Raw genomic sequence first — 22022 nt, 5'->3', positions numbered from 1 at the left:
ACACTAATCTACATTTTCAGACAAATACATAAAAATACTTTATGTGACTGACCTGCCGCAGCTGCAGACTTGCTGCGAACAAACTCTGGTTCAAATTCTGAATCCTTTAAATATGGTTGAATAGCCTTTATAATTTCAGGGTGTATATTTTCTTTGTCATAATTTATAAGAGCGTCTAAGAAAGCATCCACTTTTGCCATCACAACCTGTAAGCAATATCAGCATAAGCATCAATGTTAGTTCAGAAATTATTTTACCAATACTGCTGAAGGCATAAAAGTAGATTGTTAGTCAGGTTTAGTGTCAGAAAGCATTAATACAAACGAGAAATGACTGAATGCAACTTAGTAGCATAATTGTATAGGTGTGAAATGAAGCAATTCCAGTGTATTATGGTATCACCACTAAACTGTAGCCTCTTCCAGGTTGAAAAATGATACAAATTCTTACTATTTCTGTGTTACTCCTCCCGTGCACTGTGTTGGATATCTATGTTACTGATAACTTGTATTAATCAAACAATCGAAAATCCAGGATGGAATGTAACAATTATGAGAAGGAACGTTGCTACTCACCATATAGAGGATAGAGGATATGCTGAGTCACAGATAGGCAACACTAGACACACATACGTGCCCCCCCCCCCCCCCCCCCCCCCCACACACACACACACACACTCATGAAAACACAAATCACACACACAATTGCAGTCTCAGGCAACAGAAACCATACACCGTGTGTAGTTTCAGTTGCCTGAGACTGCGGACGTGTGTGTGAGTTGCGTTTGCATGAGTGTGTGTGTGTGTGTGTGTGTGTGTGTGTGTGCGCGAGCACGCGCGCATGTGTGTCTAGTGTTGATGAAGGCCTTAATGGCTGAAAACTTTAATTGTGAGAGTCTTTTTGTTGTGCCTATCTGCGACTCAGCATCTCCGCTACGTGGTGTGTATCAACTTCCCTTCACATAATGATTACTTGTATTAAAATGTATAGACATTTTTCATTAAAACAGCTTCATTTTTCAGAGGGATTGTGTGCAAAGACATGCTTTTTAATATTATCTGCACTTGTGCAGTCCAATAAAATGATTTCACCTGCCATATGTAACAATATCCTATTCTTTAGTAATATCTATTTACTGTGAAGCGAACAGATTTTTTCTGTCGTGGGTGCAGTTTGATATTATCCTTAGCTAGTAATTCATGTGCATGTTACAATTATTTTTCAATTTTAATTTTCAGAGCAATACTTTGTTTTCTGTACAGAACTATCCCAGAGAATTATTCACTGGACCATTGTATAGACCGCTGTTTATTATGTTGGGCACAGTGATGTTCTGTTTGTGGTTGTTGCCTATCTTAGCCCAGTACCAAGGCAATGTTCTTTTTGAGAAACTCTACTGAGAAAAGTTAGAGAACTGGCATTTGAAGCTGACTGCTGAATGATTCTACTGCCGACAACATGCATCACGCATAAGGACCATGAAGGTAGTTTTGGCTCATACGGAGGTGTACTGACAGTCAATTTTCCCTCACTCTATTTGTGAGTGGAACAGGAGAGGAAATGGCAAGTAGTGGTACAGGGAACTCTTCACCACCCACTATAGAGTGTCTTGCAGAGTATCTACATAGATGTAGATGTAGACGTAAATGTAGATGTAGAAATATATATGTGTTAGAGGATGAAAGTATCTGTAGAAATATCTCCACAAGAACACAAAAGGCATGATGAACAAAATCTTTGGACTCCAGCAACTAGAATCGCTTTTTGATCAGAGGTACACTCAGAAAAGACCATGCCTCTAAGGCCTTAATTAGCATGAAAAGTTTTGAAGGTGTTGCAATTTGTGAACAATATAAAAATTCACAGCAGATGCTAAGTAAGCATAATAACAAATTCAGTGTGTAGTAGCTTGGGCACCAGAATATCGTATTTTATGGCATAATCTTCTGAGGAACAAATGAGCAGAATATAGCAACTATCCTTAAGCTACAGAAAAAGGGTGTACAAATTATAAGAAAAAGTGCTAAGAGAACTCACTGCACTGCATTGTTTAAATCTATGTGCAACTTGACAGTTCCATGTGAATGCATTTTGCAAACAGTGGTCCAGATTAGGAAAGAGCACCCCACATACAGCATAGGTGAGAATGGAAGTCTATGGAAAACAACAGAAGAAGGGACAAGCTAGAGGGGAATGCTGCAACATCAACAAGCAGACTACCTGGACGTGGAATGAGCACTAGATGATAAAAGTAGTAGAGGTAGACTGAGACTATAATCTGTGTTGCATATTCTAGAGGATGTTGGATACAATAGTTATGTAGAGATGAAAATATTAGCTCAGTACAGGAAAAGACGGAGGACAGCATCATACCATTTGAAATAATTATGATGATTTAAAGAATGTGAGCTCTGGATCATTTGTGCCACAGTTGCCTAGTCCTAACTGATTTCCCCCATCAACAGCATCAGTGAATTTCCTGTCAAGCTATTCTTAATTGTTCCCCTAAATATTTTTTTTTAAAAATTGATCTCAAAATCTGCAAAAGTTATTTTCACAATTTATTACAGAGCTCATATATTCTCCAACTATTATGTTACAATTAAGGAATATATATCACCTGAATTTCTCAATGACGCTCAGCTTTCAGTAAATAGTCCAATGAAGCATGAGTCCTGTACAAGTACTGGCCTTCTTATCATGTGTAAACTAACTATCCGCATTACAGTTCATTTAGACAGGAGTGGATGGCCACCACTCCATCATAATGTCTTTTTGACACTTACATACATTCTTTGAAGATATCACTGTAATCTAATTTTCGATCATCAGATTTGGGACCAAGTATCTAGTGACACTCATTGATTTTCTGGAAGTTGTTCCAGTTCAGGCATTATGCTGGAAATACTTCCCTACTTAACTTATCAATGAAAACAATCAGTTTATAAAATGTAATATAGTGTAATAGAATGTAATGTAATGTAATGCCATCACTTGGTGAGTGGATTTTTTATCTATCCAGTTACATTATATTCCATAGTTAATTGATATTTTCATCTCATTGGAACTTTCATGATGATCTACACCTGTCTGGATGTTAGTAGCCAGTCAGCTGGTCTCAAAATTGTGTGAATTAAAAACACTTAAAGGTTCAGGACTGACTTAGCTACAAAAGTGGTCTGATTAACAAACTTGTACTAGGGTTGTTTGGTATGCATCAATAAATTGTATGATGAAATCAGACAATGGAAAATCCAGAGTGAAATGTAACAATATTATGAAAAGCAAAGTTGCTACTCACCATATATTGGAGATGTTGAGTCATAGAAAGGCACAACAAAAAGACTCTCACAATGAAACCAACACTAGACACACACACACACACACACACACACACACACACACACACACACACACACACACACACACACACACACACACTCATGCAAACGCAAATCGCGCAACTGAAACCACACACGGGTGTGCGTTTTCAGTTGCCTGAGACTGCAGTCATGTGTGTGAGTTGTGTTTGCATGAGTGTGAGTGTCTGCGTGTGCATATGTGTCTAGTGTTGACAAAGGCCTTAATGATCGAAAGCTTTAATTGTGAGAGTCTTTTTGTTGTACCTATCTGCTACTCAGCATCTCTGCTATATGGTGAGTAGCAACATTCCTTCTCACAAAACTTTATGATGTGATGCATAAATTTGGCAAATAGTATCATTGATGGCAAGCATGGTTCTTTTAGCAGTTGTACAGTTGCAAACAAAGTGTGAAGAAAATTAAAAAAATGTTCTTACAAAGAAGAAGAAGAAATAGGGAGAGGGGTTTCTACCGTTATTAAAAAAATCCCGTGCAGAGGTGGATTGCTGGAAGTATGAAAACTAAGATGGATAAAGTATGTAAACATGGGTATAGAATTACTTAAGATTAAAACACTTTGGCCAACAGCTGACATCATCACAACAGAGATCAATGAAAAAATCCATGCTATCATACCGTAAGATGAATCTGTAAACATCCCAATCAGATGAGTACACAATATCCTGCACAAAATCTGGAAATAAAATAGCTGAGTGTGAAGTTCAAGCTGCAATTGCTGACTGTGGAACAAAATAGCACCAGAAGAATGTCTCATCACAACGACTGGCAACAGTTGCAATCTGCAAGATTTATACGTCAATTTGTGATTATCGATTAAATCCAGATCTGTTATTAGACACTGGAGTAAAACAGCCCAAACCTTGACAGAGGTTGGGAGTGTGTACCAAAAAAAGTAATGATTATTGAGGTTACTTTGCAATAAAAACCATTGACGCACAAAAAGTTGCTCTTTCACAAAGAAAAGCACCATTATACATTGCAGCAGTAATAGTAATTTGAGAATTTAGCTGCTTTGATCACATTTTTAGTCATGATTTAGCCATGGTATATATTGATTGACCAGTCATCTCATGCAGGCGCTGCGAGTAGTTTTCATTATTGTGCATACCAGTTGCCTATACTTCAATCAAGCTCTCGAGCAAACCATAAAATAATTATACTGAGAAAACTGACAGATCAAAAGCTATTTCCAAGGCAGTTAAAAGAAAATGGGAAGTCATTGCACTGAGCATATACTGCAGACATGGATAAAGACTAATAATAGTGGGCTTTTGATCGGAGAAAAAACCTTGTATTTGGTGTTTTTCTTTTTTTTTTTTTTAAATCACATATATAAAATGGCTCTTGCACAACAGTTGGTCACAAATTTGTTGAAGATTTTAGTTCATTGTTCCCCTTATTTCAGGACCAGGATTACAATCAGTTCTAAAAAGTATAAACATTGATTATTCTTTTGTGGCGACTGGTGTACTGAAATATAAACTGTGAGAGCCCAAACTACAGACATTTCAGTTTTCTCATATGGGTGATGCAGTGTCCTTTACTTGACATCAGGAGACAAAATTCAAAGTACTGCTGATGAGACTCATGTAATTGTCCCAATGGAAATCATCCCACTTTCAGAGGTCTTAATTCCTTCCTCGGGAAGAAAGTTTTCTCAAGTGAGTCTTCCTTTTGATAAAATTACCTTTAACTTGACTCATTTATTGCAGCAATGTTACAGAGAAAAACTGAAAGTAGCAACAAAAATAGCTGAGAACACTAGTGCTTTTTTGTTACAGACATATTCTTTAGTTTTTTTAAAGCAACCTATAATTTCCAAGAACTATGATAAATAAGGCATCTTCTATGTTTAATTGTTCATCCTTTTGGACAGCAAATCAATCACAGTTCATTAGTGCTCTTGTTTTAATTTCGTGACATCTTGGAAGATATAAATACTTCAGTTACCATCTGTGGTAAGTTTTTAACTACAATTGAATGTTAGCAATTGCCCTGTTGAATGCTTCTGTTCTCTCCCCCTTGCTCCAACCACCACAAATAAGCTGTCCAAAAAAGTTCATTTTGAAGGTGTTAGTAAAGGCAGCTATCTAGTATGCATCTTCTTGAACCTACTTAAACACAAAATTTATGACAAATTAATTTACTGCCCCTATGCAAAGCATGTCCCACCTCATATAATCTTCACTTCTCAGTAAATATTACTGTCCAGCCTCAAAATGAATGAGAAGACAGATGGAATATTGTTCATTTCAAAATTAAACAGAAAAAAACTGTGCAGATAAATGCGAGGACTACGTAAATTCGTTATGACATTGGTGATAAGTAATTAACAGAAAACAATGCTATTAAAATTCGGAGTTAAGATCTGTGCAGACCTTTGCTGCCTTCCAGCTACGATCCTTTGGAATCTTTCCATTGGGAGCCAGGAGAACCATAACTGCTGCAGTAACATTTGTGACAGCTCCGGGCGGAGATCCAAATGACTTCAGTTCTGTAAGATTTGCCTGGAAGATAATACAAAATTATGCATTATAGATCTCTTGCAATAAGTACACGGCAGTATGAAAGCACACTCGTAAATTAATTATTGTCATAAATAACAGAATCACGTGTGAATCACTCAAGTAATACTGGACACTAGAGCCATTCACAGTTTTTTGAAAACAATGGTTAAATTTACCAATTTTGTGAACACTGAGACATTTTTTACATGTCAAGTATGTTCAATGAGTCAAGAGGGAGACATGGTATTATCAAATCACAGCTCTCTCTCTCTCTCTCTCTCTCTCTCTCTCTCTCTCTCTCTGTGTGTGTGTGTGTGTGTGTGTGTGTGTGTGTGTGTGTGTGTGTATTTAGCCTTGATACACACAACTATGAGAAGTTAAAAAGTAGGAGGAGGTTGTACGGCAGCACTAAATCATCCACTGTGTTGTATTCAACTGGCTGTGAGGATTATAACTTCAGGTAGTGAGGAAATATTCTTCTGAAGAGATTAGGTTAAGGTCACAGGAATGATTTTCCCAAAGAAACAGGTTGTTACCTTGACTACTGCATGCAGCGAAGTCCTCTTCTGTGCAAGATGCCAGTTAGATAATTGAAGGAACTGCTTTACTTTATTTGTAGTTTGCAGGTATCCAAAAGTGGTGACACATGTCTAAAAGTGAACTGCCTCTGTTTCCCTTCCATTTCCCACACTGAAGTGCAGAAAAGTGGGAGGGGAGTGTACCTCATGGATGCTTTCGAATTAGTGCAATCCAAAAGTATCTATATACATGAAGATTGCTCTAGGCGTTTGTTTATCAGCATTGTTCTCAATCAGGATGCTTAGTGAAACGGCGATTCTTTTGTTGAGTGCAAAAAGCAACTAAGATTCACAACAGAACTCTTATTTTCCAGCAACCACTAACTGTCATCAACAGCCACCACTCATCTCTAAAAGTATATGTGTATGGCAACTGAATCAGCACTTGAAGGGTAGCTCAGTGTCATTGATGAAGAATAATTCTTCACCACTACTACAGGCAATGCAGGGGAGTAAGCTACTATCCAACTGCCAATAGGATCTGTCCTGACCAAGGAGCAATGTTGGAGAGTCATAGCCATTCTGTGCAAATTTTTGTGTACTTTCAAATCAGCAGTGGAGAAGAGACAGCAAGTGGCCCTTGGTAAAACACTATATCAAAACTGAGGGTTGTCCACCAATTACTCAGCACTCATATAGTCACCAGCAGAACTATGGATAATTCAGGAGAAAGTGGACAAGATATTGCAAGATGACATCATCAGACCTTCAGAGTCCTCTAATGTGATCCTTGTGAAGAAGGAGAACAGCACATGGTATTTCTGTGTCAACTACTGATGACTGAACAAGATCACGAAGAAAGATGCTATCTGTTGCCAAACACTGAAGACACTCTAGATTGCTTGAAAAGAACAAAGCGCTTCTCAGCTATGGACATGAGGAAAAGCTACTACGAAATTGAAGTTGTCAAGGTTGACCAGGAAAGTACTGCCATCATAACTCTACTTCGTCATCACTAATTGTAATGTTTAGTCTCTCGCTGTTCTCATTTCTGCTACCTCTTATTACTTTGATCTTTTTTCTGTTTACTCTCAGTCCATATTTTGTTCTCATTAGGCTGTTCATTCCATTCAATACATTGAGAAGTTTCCCACAAGAAGATCTGCTTCAAAGAGTTGGTCTTCCTGTTGTTGCTGTAGAAAACATGAATAAACAGAAGTCCTGGTGTAACAAACATTGGACAAGTGGGTAGTAATGTTCACATTAATTTGTGCCACATGCAGTTTTGAGTTTCTATCTTGCTTATTTTGAGCTAGAACTATACAAAACTGGCACAGTATGTGCCTTTTAGATTGATTACATGTTTCCTAAACTGATCAGTACAGGTGCTGCGTCAATACTTTAAGCAAAACTGGGCGTATAACAGTGGTTCCACATGGGGCTTATATACATTTTGCTACAATGATAGTGATTATTAAAATCAGAAAATTAAAGAATTACAATAAATTTTGACAGGTAAAAGTATATTAAATAACACTGAATACATCATAAAATAAAATGACATTACTTAATATATGAATTTAGTTACAGAGCAGTCTCATTCACAATGAAAATAGTCAGGGTTGCCACAAGTTTCCCCAAATGAAATTCCCTGATATTTTCCTGATTTCCAAACAAGTTTTACCATTTTTCCCTGATAAATTTTGAGATCTCAAGGGAAAGTTAAAATTTAAGTTGATAACGTGTCTTTACAGCTATGGTACAAAAAGCAATAAGGCAAATGAGTCGAAATCTAAATAAAACTTGTAAGTAGATGGCGTTCCCCAATGTTCCCCAATGTGAGGAGCCTATTACAGCATCCACAGAAGTAGCCTCTACAACACATTACGAGAATTTAGTATGCCCAGTAAAATCATTAGGATGATACAACTGTGCATGGATGGCTCCCAGACAGCAGTGACGTTCAGAGGATCCATATCCCTCACCTTTCAAATTAAAACAGGCTCACGACAGGGAGATGCTCTTTCATGTGTCCTCTTCAACCTTGCATTAGAGAAAGTGGATCGGGAGAGTAATTTACATCTATGTATTGGTCTCCAATTTGAACACAGTGAAGTAAAACTCCTGGCTTATGCAGGTGATACAGTGTTGCTGAGTGAAACTGAAAGACATGTACAGATCTCTCAGGCACAGTGCCAGCAAAATCGGGCTTTTGATTAACCAAGAGAAAACCAAATATATGGAAACAGGTCGAGTCATAAACCCAAATCCTTACTTTGAAATTAACCAACATTCTAAATCCTGAAAAGTTCTCCAGTTTAAATACCTTGGATCACGTTTCAACAGTAAAAATATCATAACAATGGATATAAATGAAAGAATAGCCTCAGGGTCAAGATGTCTGTACTCACTAAGCAACCCACTCAAAAGTAAAGCTTTGTCAATCACCACAAAGATGAAGATATACAACACTATTATCTGCCCCATAGTACTATATGGTTCAGAAAGCTGGACGCTTACAAATATTGAAAGAGAAAAACTGAATGTTTTTAAAAGAAAAGTAATGAGAAAAATCTGGGGACCTGTGTTGGAGAATGGCATATGGAGAATTCGAAAAAACAATGAAATTTATCAGTTAATTAAGCAACCCACTATCATCCAGAGATTAAAAAGTAGGACACTGCAATGGGCTGGACATGTGGCCAGAATGGAAAACTACAGAATCATCAAGAAAGCATTTGAAGGAACTCTCCAGGCAACAAGACCATTGGGCTGACCTCAAACAAGGTGGAAAGATGACACAGTGAAGGACATCACAGCATTAGAAATTTCCGCAGGGTGGAGAGAGGCTGCGAGAGATAGAAGGCAGTGGAAGCAGATTGTTGACGCAGCATGTGGTCTACAGGGCCTGTGATTGCTGAGAAGATAGATAGATAATGTGAGGAAAATCTTAAGTACCAACACCAACATCTTTTGTAATGAACCGTTTTCAGATGAAGAAAGTAAGCCAAATGGTATATGTGTTTCATTATGTTATTTCATTATTTTATTTCAATAAAACGAAAGACATTTGGTGACAAAAATATGCATTTCTTTGGAGTCACAAGACAGATTTAAAATACCTTTACTGATTTCAGAAATAATCTCAGAAAAAAGTAGGCCTCTTGAAAGAAATTTATCAGGTGAGGAAGAATTGTGTAAACAAACACTGTAATTGACCGCCAATAAAATGTTGGTTCTACTATGTTCGTTATTGTCAGTTGTTACCCACTGTGTTATATCTATTATTTTACAGGTATTGTGTGATTTTTATTTCAAGAAATATATGAGTACATAGCTTACAAACCGCCAGCAACTAACACAATATTCCTCTTCCTATCGTCCATATTTTCTAACGTATAAACTACTGTCGAAGGGCCAAAATCTACTAGGCCAAATAAAATGTCCATAAAACGCCACACTGTACAATGTTCTGGTGGTGAGACAGTCACAATTCCCGAAATCCATTGCCCACGGCCTTCGGCCTGCTGAGGAGCACCGCAGTCCTGGGTCCATGGATAAAGTATGAAAATCCGATGCATTATACCATACACAAACACACCTGGCCTGCAGGCAGATTGGTGGGACTAGATCTGGGCACGGCCTGCACATTAGTGGGAACCAAATGGCTTCAGACTGGCAGGCCCAATCCATTACAGATTGCAGAAATCCACACGTGAAGCCAGCTATTCACAAGCCACATCCCAGCATGTTGATGAAATGAGACCATGGTGATCAATACAGGCAACAGATAACTTTTTCAAATACTCAGAGGACCAATAATAATGAGGATAGGTAACAACTCACCATAAAGATGATTGCTGAACCACAGACAGGCAAGTAGAAAAGACTATCTCACTCTCACAACCAAATATTCAGACATAGCTTTTGTTAGGAAATGAGAGCACATACACGTTCACACAATCACTTAGACACAACTCACGCACACATGACTGCCATCTTCAGCCACTGCCTTTACAGTCTCTGAGAATCAGATCCAAGCAAACCACTCCCATTGGCAGCTGCCAGGGTACCAGCAAGAAGTAGTGGCAACACTGACTGCAAGCCGAGGGAAGTGGTAGGAAGGGGAGAAGCAGTAGTAATAACAGAGTAGGGAAGCGGCACATATAATCAGCTGCACCCAGCCAGTGACAATGCATGACACCTCAGTAAGCAAACCATTTCATCTACCGAGGCAAAAGCAAGATTTTTCCAGTGGTTTTTTTATTTTTCTTCCCCCCCCCCCCCCCCCCCCCCCCCCCCCCCCCCCCCCCCCCCCCCCCCCGATTCATTTGAAATTCCCTGGTTTTCAGAACCTGTGGAAACCCTGGATATGTAAATATAACAATACATATTACATCTTAGTGGATCGTTCATAAAATATAGAACATAAATTCTTCCTAGGATGCTTCCTAGCTTTAATAAAAATATACTCCATTTCAGTAAAACAATCTTTTTGAAACTGAGTCTGGCAGACAGGCTAATGCTTTGTAATTACATAGTTATGCTCGTATTTTAATCAGATTTTGTTCTGTGTGTGTGTGTGTGTGTGTGTGTGTGTGTGTGTGTGTGTGTGTTTTTTTTAATGCATTAGTTTTAAACTATTTATCATTGATAATGAATATAACTGAATTTCACTGATTTTAATCACCTTCAAATCACTTTTGTTTTAAAAGTGTTATCAACAATAATGGTAGCAGAATTTTAGCAATATTAAGAGAAAATGAATCGTTTTAAACATTCGTACCAGTTAAGTGTCTACAGTTTCCTAAGTATGGTATTACTCATATTTTCCATATTTGACCACGCTTAGGATTGTTATTTAAATGCTGTTACCTTGTCAACTAATTAATGTGGGTGAGAAACTGTTGGTAACAAACTTTTTAAAGAATTGGTAAAATCCTAGCTGTTACGTTTCAACCTTCCGTACTTATTCTTCACTTTCACTGAGGATAGCAATGTCATCAGCAAATCTTCATCATTGGTATCCTTTCATCTTGAATTTTAATCTTGAACCTTTCTTTTATTCCAGTCATTACTTCTTTGGCATACAGATTGAACAGGAAGGGTGAAAGATAACATCTCTGTCTCACAGCCTTTTTAATCTGAACACTTTGTTCTTGGTTTTCCAAGCATATTGTTCTCTCTTAGTTTTTATAAATATCATACATTACCTGTCCTCCCATGTAGCTTATCCCTATTCTTCTCAGAATTATGAACAACTTTGCACCATTTCACATTGTTGGACGCTTTTTCCAGCTGAATAGAAGCTATGAATGTGTCTTGGTTTGCCTTCAGTCTTGCTTCCATTGTCAACCGCAACATCAGACCTGTCTTTCTGGTGCCTTTACCCTTCCTAAAGCCAAGCTGATTGTTATCTAACAGATCCTCAATTTTCTTTTCCTATCTTCTGCATGTTATTTTTCTCAGCAACTTGTATGTATGAGCTGTTAAGCTTATTGTGCAATAATTCTCACATTTGTTGGCTCTTGCTATCTTCAGAGTTATGTGTATGACATTTTTCTGAAAGTCTGATGGTATTTAGCCAGTCTTGTAAGTTCCACACGCCAACATGAACAGTTTATTGATGCCACTTCCACCAATGATTTTAAAAATTCCAATGGAATGTTGTCTATGCCTTCTGGATTATTTGATCTTTAGTTGCCCAGAGCTCTTTTAAATTCTGATTCTAATACTGGATCCCCTATCTCTTCTGTATTGACTCCTGTTTTTTCTCCTATCACATCATCAGGTAAGGCATTCTCTCACAGAGGCCTTCGATGTACTCTTTCCACCTATCTGCTTTCTCCTCTGTGTTTAACAGTAGAATTGTCATTGTCGTCTTAATGTTATTGCTCCTGCTTTTAATTTCACTGAAGGTTGTTATGAGTCTTCCACATACTGGATCAGTTCTTCTGACAATAATTTCTTTTTCAATTTCTTCACATTTCACTTAGTTTCTTTCCACTTCCTATTTATTGCATTCCCAAGTGACTTTTATTTCTGCACTCCTGTAATTTCCTAAACATTTTTGTACTTCCTTCTTTCATTGATCAATTGAAGTATTTCTTCTGTTACCAATGGTTTCTTCACAGTTATCTTCTTGTCTTGAAGTTTTCCTTAGCAACTTCTGTGACTGCCCTTTTTAGAGATTTCCATTCCTCTGAAACTAAACTGCCTACTGAGCTCTTCATTGTCAAAATATATGTAGCCTCACGGAACTTAAGCATCTCTCTTCATTTCTTAGTACACTGTTTTTTCATGACTAGTCCCATAACTTCAGTTTACTCTTCATCATTAAATTGTGATCTGATACTGGGTATGCCTTACTATCCAATATCTGATTTTGGTGTCTCTGCCTGACCATGATGTAATCTAACTGGAATCTTCCCATATCTCCTGGCCTTTTCCAAGTATACCATCTCCTCTTGTGATTCCTGAACAGAGTATTCGCTATTACTAGCTGAAAGTTATTGCACAACTCAGTCTTTCTCCTCTCTCATTCCTACTACTAAGCCTATAGTCCCCTGTGGTCCTTTCTTCTATTCCTTCCCCACAATCAATCTCCCAAGACTATTAGATTTTATTCTCCCTTTATAGACTGAATTACTCATTCAGTATCCTCATATGCTTTCCCTATCTCTTCACTTCTGCTTGCAATGTTGGCATGTATACCTGAACAATTATTGTCGGTATTCATTTGCTGTCGCTGCTGATGAGAACAACCCTGTCACTGGACTGTTCACAGTAACTCACTCACTGCCCTACCTTCCTATTCATAATGAATACTACTTCTGTTAAACCATTTTCTGTTGCTGCTGATATTACCCTATACTCATCTGACCAGAAATCTTCTTTCCATTTTACTTCACTGACCCATGCTATACCTAGATTGAGTCTTAGTATTTATCTTTTCAGATTTTCTAGCTCGCCTACCAGTTCAAACTTCTAACATGCCATTCCTCAACTCTTACAATATTATACTTTTGTTGGTTACTCAATCTTTTTCTCATGGTCACATCGCCTTGTCAGCCCCTCCTGGAGTTCCAAGTGAGGGACTAGTCTGGAATCTTTTGCCACCAGTTTCCCACCCCTAGGGAAAGAGAGTGCCCTGAACCTCTTAGTGCTCCTCTGCCCTCTCTGACAGAGCCTCTGACAGAACAAGAGTGGCGTCTTATGCCAGAAGTCTTCAATCACCATTGTTGATGATTTTTATTCAAAATCTAAGCAGTGGTAGGGTTGGAACACAGGACCGAGAATGTTTTGATTATTAGCCAATTGCACTGCCCCTAAACCATGTGTGCAAGACGTGTTAAATCTGCTCATCTGGTGGGTCAAGCAATATGTCCTCCTCTTCCTATCCATTTTCCTGGAAGTTCCTCATTCAGATGGTTACGAATGGGTAAATCTGAATGTGGTAGAGCTCCATCCTGTTAAAACCACATCGTTAAATGATATTGCAATGGCACTTCCTCCAGCAGCAGTGGCAGTTCCTGACACAGAAAGTGCAGGTAGCATGTGCCTGTCAAATGACTCTCAAAGAAATATGGTCCAATAAGACAATCACCCAAGATTTGACACCAAACATTCATTCCCCATTGTACATGATAGATTGACCATCACATACAATGAGGATTGTCAGTACTCCAGTAGCGCATGTTGTGGTGACTGATGGTACCATTATTGTGGAATCATAATTTGTCCAACATGCAAAATAGGAATGCTGTATCATTTTCCAGATTTCCTAAAGCCACTAACAGAAAGTCATTCAAGCTTCGAAATACTACCCATGGAGCTCTTAGTGTGATGTGGATGGCATGGTTGATATTTATGTGAATACAATATTTGCCATATGTACGACTGGCTGGTGTTCAACTGTTGTGCAATTGCCCTTGTACTCATGTGTGGATTGATTTGAGCTGTATCCAGCATTTTCACCAGATGTTACAGTCCTCTCTCAGACAGATGGTACTTCTGAATTACAGCTGCTTTCCTTACACTTCTTTCAACACTGTGCAATGTCTTCGCAGTCATGTGTCGCCTGTCTGACTATGTTCCTGATACAGGCATAGCACCTTGATCGCATTTTTTCTTGCTTCCCCATAAATAAGGATAACGTCAATGTATTCGTCTGTGGAAAACATGACGACTGACAGCAAAGACTATATTCAGGCCTTATGCCAGAACAGTGTACACAGGGCACAATATCAATAACAGCATTGTTTTCTTGTTGGGATGTGGTAAACATTGCCCTGTGCTTACATACTAACACATTGTACCGATGCAAAAACTTTTGAGCAATGCAGGACTCGAACCACTGATGACATGTCTCATTCATTACTTGGCTAATGCCTAACCACATCACCATACTAGACTTTTGGGAATGTGCTTGTATTACAAATAGGCCAGAATACAAACTCCATCAGTTCATTGTCTAATACAGTATTTACTTCACTGTTACTTAGTATTAAGGATTAATTTCACTCTGTTAAATCTGTTGACTAGGCACAACATACTAACATAGTTACATGGTAGAATGACATAGATAAATAATTTAAAGGACTGATGTTTTGCAAATGGACTATACTACCTGTCAGGTGTGTTCAGCATTGTTTATAAGATGAGCTTACTGGACGCTAGTACCACACAATATGCCAGCAAGGGGATACTGACCTTTTGACAACTTCACACGTTTGATGGGAAGTATCTGACAATTTTGGTAGGTGCAACTGAATAACCCTGTACATGAGGTGTTGACTTCCTTCCAGTACTCCATTTAACACTCTGTTCCCAAGCATCACAATATATGTGATGAAAAATTTACTATAAGATAAAAGGCAGTAACAATATTATGAGAAGCGGAGATGCTGAGTTGCAGATAGGCACAACAAAAAGATTTTCACACTTAAAGCTTTCAGCCAATGGCCTTTGTCAACAATACACACACACACACACACACACACACACACACACACACACACACACACACACACAACACACACATCTCTCTCTCTCTCTCTCACACACACACACACACAAACACAATTCACACACACAAATGCATTTTCAGGCAACTGAAACCACACTGTGAGCAGCAGCACCAGTGCATGGTGGGAGTGGTGACTGGGCAGGGGAAAGGAGGAGGCTGAGTTAACGAGGGGGAGGGACAGTATGGTGGGGATGGCAGACAGTGAAGTGCTGCAAGTTGGGTGACAGGCAGGAGAGAGGTGTGGACAGGATGGATGGGGGAGATTAGCAGAAAAGGAGAGAAACAGATACAGAAAAACCTTGCCGCAGTGACCCCATTCCAGTAATACAGCAGGATCTCTAGTGACTAGTCACATCCTTCGGCCCATAGCATAACCTCTCCCTGGAGTCCATCTCTCTACTCACCCCTACCCCTCCCTGCACTCCTACCATCTAAATGCTTCCTAAACTCCATAAACCTAACCACCCAGGACACCCCACTGTGGACGGTTACTGTGCCCCAACTGAGAGAATCTCTGCTCTCATAGACCAACACCTTCAACATATTACCCAGAATCTACCCTCCTATATAAAAGATACCAACCACTTCCTCCATTGACTCTCCACATTTCCTGTCCCTTTATCACACAGCACCCTGCTCGTCACTATTGATGCCACCGCCCTGTACACTAACATTCCTAATTCCCATGGCCTTACTGCTATTGAACACTACCTTTCCCAATGTCCGACAGATTCCATACCCACAACCACCTTCCTAGTCACCATGACCAACTATATCCTCACTCACAATTACTTGTTCTTTGAAGGCATTACCTACAAACAAACCCAGGGTACGGCCATGGGCACCTGCATGGCACCATCCTATGCCAATGTATTCATGGGCCATCTAGAGGAATCCTTCCTAAACACCCAGAATCATAAGCCCCTCACCTGGTTCAGATTCAGTGATGACATCTTTGCCATCTGGATCGAAGGCGAGGACACCCTATCCACAATCCTCCAGAACCTCAATAACTTTTCCCCCATCTGCTTCAGCTGGTGCTACTCAACCCAACAAGCCACCTTCCTAGATCTTGACCTCCACCTTGAAGAAGGCTATGTCAGTACCTCCACCCATATCAAACCTGCTAACCACGAGCAATACCTCCACTTCGACAGCTGCCACCCATTCCATACCAAGAAGTCCCTTCCGTACAACCTAGCCACCCATGGTCATCGCATCTGCAGTGATGAGCAGTCCCTCTCGAAATATACCAACGGTCTCACTGAAGCCTCCACTGACCATAATTTTCCTCCCAACCTTGTACAAAAACATATCCCCTGTGCCTTATCTTTCCAGTCTACCATCAGCTCCCAAAGCCCCACTGTCTGGCCACAGAGGAGCATTCCCCTTGTAACTCAGTACCACCTAGGACCAGAGCAACTGAATTACATTCTCCACCAGGGTTTCAATTACCTCTCGTCATGTCCTTAAATGAGAAATGTCCAGTCCACTATCCTTCCCACCCCTCCCACAGTTGTATACCATCATCCACCAAAGGTACACAATATACTCGTTCTTCCTTACACAACCCCTGCTCCCAATCCCTTACCTCATGGTTATTACAACTTTAATAGACCTAGATGCAAGACCTGTCCCATACATCCTTCCACCACTACTTACTCCAGTCTGGTTACTAACATCACCATACCATACCTGTGAAACCAGTCATGTGGTCTACAAGCTAAGCTATAAACACTGCGCTGCATTCTATGTAGGCATGACAACCAACGAGCTGCCTGTCCACATGAATGGCCACTGACAAACTGTGCCTAAGAAACAAGTGGACTATCCTGTTGCTGAACACACTGCCAAACATGATATCCTTCATTTCAATGACTGCTCCACAGCCTGTGCCATATGGATCCTTCCCACCAACACCAGCTGACTAATAGTTAACCTAAGCAGGAAGCAGTGAGATACATAAATTAATAGTTAAAAAAGTGAAGGTGCCAATTTTTGCTGTAACAGCACGAGAAAGTTGATCTAGTTTATTTATAGAGTTGTGTCCTCATTATTGAAGAAAGAATAAAAACTATCTAGGAAAACCATGGAAGCACATAAATAAGGTGGTGCACATAGGATATCTCTCACATACTGAAACTAGTACTATCTAGCTACTATTTCCTCTTTCAGTAATATATCCTACTAGCTGAACCCTGTGGTGTTACCCGTGATTAACATTTATTTATAAAGAAATGTTAATGTCAAAACTCACCATCCATGCGTAAGTCCCATAACAAAAGTTATCTCTTGGAGGTATTGAGGTGAAATCCACTGGTTGCTCAGTACACCCGCGGTGTCAGAAGGTGGAGAGGGGTGGGGTGCGGGTTGTAGCTGACAGAATACATATTGCTCACAACTTACTCGTTTACTTAAGGAAAGAAATTTTAGATGACAAGGTAGCAGATTACAAAATGTGCCAGGAAAGGAAGTAAATACCACATGACTGTTACTGGCAAGCCTAGCACAGTAAAGATCATAATTGTTTTGCTGTGTATGGAGCAGAAATGTACAGTAATACATCTCTATAAACAATGCTCTGAGACTTCTTATTCTCTGTATGTATGTAGAGATATCTCACTCTTGATACATGGGGGCAGCCAATGTAGAGCTATCCGCGTGAAAAACATGATGTTCCCAGATGAATACCTGCCACTTTTGATGTTTGTCCTTGACCTTATCACTTACAAGGGAAACTGCAAGTGTTTAAACTAGAAAGGCAAGTTTGTTGAGATGATAGGAATTTGTGGTATCAATACAGTCCATCCTTTGGTTCTGCCAGTGATGATGGTGGTCTGCACGGCACGCCTGGTGCACCCAGGTTATGCATCAGTATGACAGACACACCCACCTTCGGCTCCAACTTATGGGATGCACCCCGACAGCTCTAATGAGTTTAAAAAATCTACAGGTTACATAGATACTTCGTTACTTATCATCACAGTATTGACCGACCAGTAGGTGGTTATCTCACCAGGTACTTGATCAATGATTTTTTTAATGATGTTTCACACCAATTCATACTTGGGTGCCAATATCTCAACACTAAATTTAATGCATTCATTTGATAGTTAACTTTCATGAATGACTTTTTAGTCACATTATTCACCCATGGGAACACTGAATCTTTTCAGAATAAATTGTAGCCTACGTGTTAATGTTCGGGTACAGGCTATCTCCAGCCACTTCAGTGTGAAGGAGTAACAAACATACTACCTCTATGAAGAAAGACAATAAGCCATTTCTAACTTGGTGCATTACAGATTTTATAATATTTGTACATGCAACACTGTCACCTGGCCTTAAGTGTGCCTGTTACCAAACGATATGTTCATATATTATAATCAAATCCAGCATCCCTGCAAACATATTACATTTGTAATACAGCTATGAATTCATCATTTTACAAAAGTAAAGGTTCATTACCAGTAATTAAAAAGTATAAATAATATTATGAAAAGGATAGGTTGTTACTTACCATACAAGGGAAGAGTTGAGTCGCAGACAGAAACACCGAAAAGATTGCTATACGTTTTAGCTTTTAGCCAAAACGCCTCCTTCTGAAACACACACATAACGCAATTCACACACATCTGTGTGATTTGTGCTTCTGCAGATGTGTGTGAGTTTTCTTCTTGAGAAGAAAGCCTTTTGACCAAAAGCTAAAATATGTAGATGTCTTTTTGTTGTGCCTGTCTGTGGGACAGTGTCTCCTCTACATGGTGAGAAACAATCTATCTTTTTCATAGTATCATTGTTATTCCATGCTGGGCTTTCAATTGTTTGGAAAAATAAAATAAAAAATGGATTCATATTTGATCAAGCATATTTTGTACATGACCAGTGAATATTTAGGCTTTGGTTCTTTTTTTTACTACTTTCAACGCAAAGTAGTGCTTTCTCACAGAGCTATGCTCCAAGTTAACCATGACAAAAGTGCAAAAAGCTTACAGAGTTTGAAAAATGATGTGCTATTGCTATGAAAGTCTACTAACACAGCATTCCAATGACAACAGTTTGCCACATGTCCCTGTGAGAATCTCTCACATCTTGAGTTTATTGCACAATGACACTGCATGATAACGGACGACAGTAATGCTGGAATTTACAAGGATGACAAGAGCTCATAACTTACAGAATTGTCAACAGGACTCTGCCCACTTCTCTGCCTGGTTTCACAGTCTCTATCGACAAAATATTCTCTATTTAGTGCTGCAAGAGGTGTAGAATTGGTACCAGACAGTCATGTTACTCTCCATTTCTGACCAACACCATGGCAGTGATGTGGTATGTCACGTGCCAGATGGTTTTATGAGGCCAACGCAGTAAGATGGTTCAACATGGAGACATGAAAAAATGACAGAAAGGAGAGATCACATTTGGATATGCCCATGACCACATTGCGAATAATGTAGCTAGATTTCTTGGTGAATCAATACGGATCGTCCAACACCTCTACAAGATACTCGAAGCCATGTAATGTGGTGTAAGGGTAGTGTTGTAAAAATGATCCTAATTGACATGGATCAGTGACAAATAAATGATAATTGGTTATAGAGTCATCAGGAATTTTTGCTGTTAGTGATGCAGAGCCACCTTGGACCGTTTTTGAGCTAACAGTGCACAGGAAACTGCATACAATGTACATCAGGTGTCGTGTACCAATGAAAAGGCCATTTCTCACAGAACCATAAGAAGTCTTAGCCTCTCAAATTACCCAGACAATGCAGAAACTGGATAGCAGCTGATTGGGGGCAAGTAATGCAGTCTGACAAAGAGCAATTTAGCCTCTCTTCAAATGATGAAAGGTGTCGAGTGCACCAGCTCCCCAATGTAGAATTTACCCTGCAGTGTGTGGTTCAGGTTTGAGGAGGTCCTACCACGACATGGGCCTACTCATTTAGATTTCTGTGAACATGAACCAAGATGTTTATTTCAATATTTTTTGTAAGTGTAGCCCTTTCATCTACATTTTCATGATGAGTGTGCTATGAACACTCCCATCTTCCAAGAAGACAACAGTCATGTTCATAGAACTGCATACATACTTTCCTCCTTTGACAAACACTCGGACACCCTACTACACCATGAGTAGACCACAATATCACTTAATCTTAATCCCGGAGCAAATGCCTGAGGATTTTTAAACAGTGAGTAAAACAGAGCAACTAGCCACCTGGCAATCTGGTAATGCTAGGGATCTAATCATCAATGAGTGGCTTCAGCTCTATGTGGCAGTCTCTCTTCTTCACAGATGAGGCTGTTATTAAAGGGTGTGCTTATTCTTGTGGCTTTATCCTCTATAAAACTCGTCCTGTGTAGCCTATGACAATTATCTACATAAGTTTTAATCACTCCAAAGAGCCTATTTATTAAAGAGACAGCTATGAGATTATGTGTACCAGATACCAGCTGACCTAACCCGGCTTTGTGTATCTTTGTAATGGTCACATACCTGAATGGAAAGATGGTACACAGACAGCCTCTGAGCAGACTCACAGCGTGAAATATTATGTTGAAGGGCACGCTATGCAACAGGATTCCAGTGCCCTAAATACTTCATACATTAAGGGTGTGAAATTTAATTCTTCATATAAACACCAGTACCTCAGAACTACCCACTTGGTAACTTGTTCTAAAGAAAAATGCTGTCCCTTCTAATCCCTGACCCCAGAAACTTCACGTTCTTTACCTCTTTTCTTTGGGTGAAAGAAGATCTTGTCCAAAAGATTACAATACTTTGTTTTATTATGTTGGCCAATGTTTATACATTAAAATCTAATGAACAGGCCATTTCCTATCTTTGTTTATTGGAATGTGGTTACATTTTTCAAAAATGATCAAATATCAAAAAAATTCAACAATGAAAAATCCAGGACGAGGGTGGAATGCAACAATATTATCAAAAGGACAGTTGCTACTCACCATACAGTGGAGATGCTGAGTCGCAGATGTGCACAACAAAAAGAATTGTCTCACACTCACACACACACACACACACACACACACACACACACACACACACACACATATGACAACAGTCTCTGGCTGTTGAGGCCTCAGCAGCCAGAGACTGTGGCAATGTTTATGTGAGTTATGTATGTGTGAATATGTGTGAGTAAGTTCCATTTCCAACAAAGGCCATGTTACTGTTACAAATATAAAAAAATTAATTTATAGATGTGATAAATACTGAGAATTATTTTCTATGGATCAACGAACACAATTACAGACAAATAGCTGGTTTATAGTGACAAAGGGTTTGTTGATGCAGAATATGCTAGGGGACAGTCTTTGCCTACTCTGTGCAGAAAAGCTGTTGTAGTGAAGTTGGTGGCTGTTTTGGATATTTTGAAAGATAAGCATTCCTCTAATGGAGTAGAAAAATCATTAATTAAGCTATAATAGTTTACAGTGACTGTAGACGTATCTGGATCTTCCACTTGGATTTGTTACATGGATCACTGGCTTGGGAGCTTGAGTGATATGGGGATTGACAAGAATATCATTTAGATTGGCCTGTTTGGAGAATACCAATGTGGAA

General features: G+C 39.2%; 1 protein-coding gene across 1 annotated transcript in view; it reads right to left on the bottom strand.

Annotated features, from left to right (window-relative positions):
• Positions 1-22022, bottom strand: part of LOC124606003 (dynein beta chain, ciliary) — an 809537-nt gene that overhangs the window by 193249 nt on the left and 594266 nt on the right. Inside the window, exons 60-61 of the mRNA XM_047137965.1 lie at positions 5762-5890; positions 53-206 (exon numbers count right to left, since the gene is read on the bottom strand). Of these exons, the coding sequence (XP_046993921.1) occupies positions 53-206; positions 5762-5890 (283 nt within the window). The remainder of the gene's footprint in view (positions 1-52; positions 207-5761; positions 5891-22022) is intronic.

Source organism: Schistocerca americana, chromosome 3 (genome assembly GCF_021461395.2).
Source record: "Schistocerca americana isolate TAMUIC-IGC-003095 chromosome 3, iqSchAmer2.1, whole genome shotgun sequence".
NCBI lineage: Eukaryota > Metazoa > Arthropoda > Insecta > Orthoptera > Acrididae > Schistocerca > Schistocerca americana.
Note: the sequence above shows the minus strand (reverse complement) of the source record. Positions and strands in the feature narration are given on the sequence as shown.